The 5,947-nt window shown below is 50.9% G+C and overlaps 1 protein-coding gene across 1 annotated transcript in view; it reads right to left on the bottom strand.

Annotated features, from left to right (window-relative positions):
- Window positions 1–6: 6 nt before the first annotated feature.
- NDP (norrin cystine knot growth factor NDP) overlaps window positions 7–5,947 on the bottom strand; it is a 24,198-nt gene continuing 18,257 nt past the window's right edge. The window contains exon 3 of the mRNA XM_077768536.1: window positions 7–252. Coding sequence (XP_077624662.1) covers window positions 25–252 — 228 coding nt within the window. The 3' untranslated portion in view covers window positions 7–24. The remainder of the gene's footprint in view (window positions 253–5,947) is intronic.

Genomic DNA, 5,947 nt, shown 5'->3' with positions numbered 1-5,947 from the left:
CCAGAAGGCCCTGGGAGGCAGGTCTCAGGAGCCGCACTCCTCACAGTTACAGGAGAGAATGTACCGGTAGGTGGCCGTGATTCTCATGCCCCCGGAACAGCGCAGCCGCACTGCTTTCAGCTTGGAGGTCTGGGGCCGGCAGCAGTGACAGGAGGAGCGGAAGGGCTGCTTAAGGATGGCGCTGAAGGATACCAGGGGCTCGGAGCGCGACGCCTGGCTGCAATGGCCCTCGCACCTGGCCAGGAGCACCATCTGCGGAGAGAAGGGAAACGGTTACCCTGGGGGGTGCCAAAACCTCAGCGGGGCCCTGCAGCACCCTGACACCTTCTTCCTGCTCCAGAGCCTCTCTTCCCCCTCTCTCTGTCNGTTAAGTGTCCAGCTTCGGCTCAGGTCATGATCTCACGGTCCGTGGGTTCGAGCCCCGTGTTGGGCTCTGTGCTGACAGCCAGCTCGGAGCCTGGAGCCTGTTTCAGATTCTGTGTCTCCCTCTCTCTCTGACCCTCCCCCGCTCACACTCTGTCTCTCAAAAATAAATAAACATTTTAAAAAATTGAAACAAGAGAACAAAACAGAAACAGGGTTTGTTTGGGGCCCTGGAATCACACTTCTGGGCTCATACACACTGAAGGGGCCTGAGATTTGGACAATCACATCCTAGAGTCCTTTACGGCAAATTATCATGCTGACGATCTCCATTTCCAAAGGTAGGTTAGGATGACAACAAAGCTTGGGTTGAAGTAACAGAGGCTGTGTGTTCTTTTTTTTTTTTTAATGTTTTATTTATTTCTAGGAGAGAGAGAGACAGCGTGAGCAGGGGAGGGTCAGAGAGAGAGGGAGACACAAAATCGGAAGCAGCCTCCAGGCCCCGAGCTGTCTGCCGCACAGAGCCTGACGTGGGGTTCGAACTCACAAACCACCGTGAAATCATGACCTGAGCCGAAGTCGGACGCTTAACCGACTAAGCCACCCAGGCGCCCCGCTGTGTGTTCTTTATAGTGCCTCTTTAAAAAAAAAAAAAATGTCTATTCTTGAGAGAGAACGACAGAGCATGAGTGGGGGAGGAGCAGAGAGAGAGGGAGACACAAAATCGGAAGCAGCCTCCAGGCCCCCACCTGTCTGCCGCACAGAGCCTGACGTGGGGTTCGAACTCACAAACCACCGTGAAATCATGACCTGAGCCGAAGTCGGACGCTTAACCGACTGAGCCACCCAGGTGCCCCTATAGTGGCTCTCAACCTGGCTTTTGTAAAGAGTCTTCTTTAAGAATCCGATGCAAAGTACCAAGGTTATCCTCAGAACAATGGGCATAAGCACACACTCGATATTTTGCGTCCAGCTTACTGGAGGGAGTAGAAGCTCACTTATGTCTCCCCCACATACACATCCCAGAATTCTGGGACTGGCAGTCACGGGTAGGGTTGGGTGGACAGCTTGATTCACTAAGAATTAAAAGAAGGGACGCCGGGGTGGCTCAGTTGGTTAAGCATCTGACTCTTGCTCTCCGCTCAGGTCATGATCTCATGGTTTGTGAGACGGGGCCCCGCGTCAGGCTCTGAGCCGACAGCACGGAGCCTGCCTAGGATTCTCTCTGGTCCTCTCTCTGCCCTGCCCCCACTCATGCACGTTCTCTCTTTCTCTCTCAAAAATCAATAAGCATTAAAAAAAAAGAATTAAAAGAAGGAAATGGCCTGCTCATCTTTGTGAAAGGAAGACAAGATGACTTCTGGTAACTATAGACGATTAACATCATTATCAAAGAAGAGGCTTGGGTGAACCCAACAACAGGATGTGAAGCATCCAACTGAGCTTGGCAAAGGTGGAGTAGGGCCTACTGATTTATTTCCTCTGAAAGATCACAGAGGCAGAGAGGAAATGACAGCTATAAGCCATCCTGCCTGCTCTTCACATTGATAAGCAAAACAAACAGGATCTGAAACAGCTTTTGAGAGATTATGCCATAAATCAGCAGCACACGGGCCCGTCTCTGGTGCCTATGCCAGCCCTCTAATGAGAGGGGTTCCAAAGGTCCTCCCCAGCCCCTTCTTCCTGCACCTGCTGGTACATGGGAAGCGCTCCCCGATGCCTCACTTAGTAGGATTAAATGTGCTCGTCTCCGGGGCACCAGGGTGGCTTGGCCAGTTAAGCGTCCGACTTCAGCTCAGGTCATGATCTCACGGTTCACGAGTTCGAGCCCCGCGTCGGGCTCTGTGCGGACAGCTCGGAGCCCAGAGCCTGCTTTGGATTCTGTGTCTCCCTCTCTCTCTGCCCCTCCTCTGCTCATACTCTCTCTCTCTCTCTCTCAAAAATAAATAAACGTTAAAAAAAATTTTCATGTGCTCGTCTCTAATGCGGGTCGTCTATTAGGCAGATGAAGCAATATTCAGAGATCACCTCCCCAAACGGAAGTCTTCAGAGATCCAATTTAAGTCCAGATGAATATAGTGAACCTGTGTCGACAGATTTGATTCAAAGGGGCACAGACAAGGCGGTGCATCATACCCGAATGATGCAAATGCAGGTGAACTGAATGTAGACCTGGAATGACCAGGTAATCAGCACTGTCCATAAAATGACCAAGTCAGCAATGTTGGGCCATTGGTAGAAGCACTAACCTGACCGTGATTTCACTAAACGTGTTCAAGGGTCTCAAGCGCCACCTGCAGCTCTTTCTGAAGGACAAGAACTCCAGCACTGTAGCCCCTGGGACCACCTCCAGTGGATCCCTCTCTCTCTGGAGCTGGATTCTTGGGCAAGGAGAATGCACAGACATGCATCATAAACACATTCAGTGGCTGCCTCCAAACCCCAAATCCTGAAAGGGTATTAAGATCCTCCGTGACCTGGATTTCACATCTTTCCAGCCTCGCTTATAACTTATAGCTGTTCTCATTGTCACCACTGACTCCCTGTTCTGATCAAGCTTAATCAGTTAGGAGTTCAGGGAACCTCCCTGAATTTCCTGCCTCTTGCCTTGGCTCGTGTCTTTCCTCTCTCAGGAATGCCCTTTCCTCCTAGCTCTGCTTCATGAAATCCCAACTCTCCTCCATTGCCGAGTTCAGAAGCCCTCTCCTCGAAGAAAACACTATGAAACAATTATCAGGGCCCTTGATGATATCGACACACACGTGCAAATCTCCATCTGGGAGATTCCCAGTATATAGATCCCATCACAAAGCTGGAAATGATATAAAAGTCTAGCTTTGACTTGTGAATGTGTGTTGGAGGGGTACGGCCGGGAGCTTGGAAGGTAAGCTCGAGAAATGCGTGTCGTTACGGAATGGAAGGGATAAATATCTGCTTTCCAGGTTCATGCTGTATATCCCGTGTTTCAGTTTCAGCCATGCCTCGCCCATTTTATGGCTTTAATGAGCACCTTCTCACCTCTTCCAGGCCAGAGCTTCTCAAACTATAATGTGCCTGTCAATCAGCTGGGGCTCTTGTTAAAATGCAGGTTGTCGTTGAGCAGTTCCGGCCGAGGCTGGAGATTCTGCGTTTCTTGCAGGATTCTGGTTGATGTTGGTACTGCTTACGTCCACGCTTTGCATAGCAAAGTGGTAAAGTCTGACAGGTTCCGCACTGGATGGGTCACTAGATAGCAATCATTTAGCCAATAAGAGTAATGGCAGCTAACGTTTATTGAGTGCTTACAACCTTTATAATCTCACTTCCTCCTCGTAACATTCCAATGCCGAGGTGCTACTATCATCTGTACTGTTATTACGGATGAGGAAACCAAGGCTTTAGAGCGTTTAAGTAACTTGCCTAAACTCGTATATCTGGTGAAAGGCAGAGCTGGAATCAAACCCAGGTCTGTCTAAAACCACCCGTGGTCTAAATCACTATTATATCCTGCCTCCTGATATTAAAATATTTCCCAGAAGCAAGAGCCAACTCACACCCTTCTCTAATCTACTTGGACCTGCTCCTGGGAGCCCTCACCATGGCATAGGAGTCTGAGCTTTTCCTTATGAACTTCTTGGGATATAGCGTCACCACGTCCGAGCTTACGCAGAGCTGACTCATGAAAGAGCGCTCTTAAATGACATGTCCTCCACCGTCGAGACCCTCCCCCGGTTCCGCCCTCCAGTGATCTGGGGGCTCCCACAAATTCCTTGGATGGTGCCACACGGTGTCCAGCTCCTTAGCCAACTCACCCTTCTGCTCGACAAACCTTTGCCACCTTCAAACATCAGTTCACTTGCCGAAATCCAGTTTGCAGCCAATGCACACCCCTCGTGCCTGTAGCTGTAGAATGGAGGGTCAGGATGCTGAACAGAGATAGCTTCATTCCTGAGCCTTCCGTCCTAACCGCGACTATCAGCCTATCAAGCCCCTGTCAGCCTCATAGGTTGCTCAAGGCGGTCATGGGCAAGTTCAGGCTACGCTGTGAGGATTATAGCCTGCTATGATTCCTGGCTCCTGACCAAGGATTGCCCCTGGAGACTGACCATACTTCTTGGGCAGGTATGTCTCCCGCGGCTGTACACAACTGTCTTCTGAGTGAGAGAAAACCCAAATGCGGGTGGTTTTCATCACTCCTTGTGGAAAGATTCTTAACTGTTGCCAAAGCCACTTTCCTCCTCTGTCGTGTGGGACATCTGTGAATTCCTGGTTCAGGCCATGCCTGACTAGATGTCTTCATCAGTGTCAGAATAAAGACCCTGCACACAGATGGGGCGCCGAGGTGGCTCAGTCGGTTAAGCGTCCGACTCTTGATCTTGGCTCAGGTCACGATCTCACAGTTCGTGAGTTCGAGCCCCGCATCGGGTTGTGCACTGATAGTGCAGAGCCTGTTTGGGATTCTCTCTCCCTTCCCTCTCTGCCCCTATCCCGTTCTCTCTCTCTCTCTCTCTCTCCTCTCTCTCAATAAGTAAATAAACTTAAAAAACACTTCACATATAGAACATCCTATGCTAGAACCGGACTTTGGTTATTTTGCCTCAGTTAAGTGAGAAACTTTGTGTGTGCCTTTTTTCTCAGCAGTGAACGCGACATACCCCTTATCCGCCTGGCACCTCCCATTTCTGCCCTCCCCAGCACCCCAGTAAATGACTATTCAGCTCATCTCCCGGCACCCAGGTCAACCTCCAAAGGGTCCGTGCCCGGCTAGAGCCTGCTCAGGGTGTCAGCAAAATTGTAACCAGAGGGATGAAACAGCATGGGGAGTGACGGAATCTGGTCCCCTTCGCTCTGGTCACAACTCGAACTGACACGAAGCCTTTGCAGAGAGCATTTCCCTTCCCTCTATCGCCCGTTTGCTTAAAAGCATTCTGAAGGTAAAAACTTCTTCTTTCTCCCCTGATTTTGGTGCCTCAGGGACTGGCCACGGGGCCTGTGCATAGTGGGCGAATATTCAGTATAAAATCATTCCTTAAAAAACAACAACAACAACAATAACAACAACAACAACAAACACGTCTTGGGGCGCCTGGGAGGCTCAGTCGGTTAAGCGTCCAACTTCAACTCAGGTCATGATGACACGGTTCGTGGGTTCGAGTCTCGCGTCGGGCTCTGTGCTGACAGCTCAGAGCCTGGAGCCTGCTTCGGATTCTGTGTCTCCCTCTCTCTCTGCCCTCCCCTGCTCACGCTCTGTCTCTCTGTCTCTCTCTGTCTCTCTTTCTCTCAAGAATAATAATAAACATTAAAAATACAAAATTTAGGGGCGCCTGGGTGGCTTAGTCGGTTAAGCGTCCGACTTTCGCTTAGGTCATGATCTCGCGGTTCGTGGGTTCGGGCCCCGCGTCGGCCTCTGTNTCTCTGGCTTTATCCCCTCCACTGTCCTTCTCCTTGGGCCTGCGGTCCTCCAGAGCTCCGACAACCATCTCCCCCGGCCCCGTGTCCCTGCGGGGCCACCATCTCCCATTGCTCCGCTCAGATTTCACAGGCCAACCCTTCTAGCTCGCTTTCCAGCCTCGGGTTCCTGAAAACCCCTCCTCGGCTCGCATCC

The sequence above is a fragment of the Crocuta crocuta genome, unplaced genomic scaffold, assembly GCF_008692635.1.
Source record: "Crocuta crocuta isolate KB4526 unplaced genomic scaffold, BGI_CrCroc_1.0 scaffold467, whole genome shotgun sequence".
In the NCBI taxonomy this organism is placed as follows: domain Eukaryota; kingdom Metazoa; phylum Chordata; class Mammalia; order Carnivora; family Hyaenidae; genus Crocuta; species Crocuta crocuta.
This window is presented reverse-complemented; position numbering and strand designations above follow the sequence as displayed.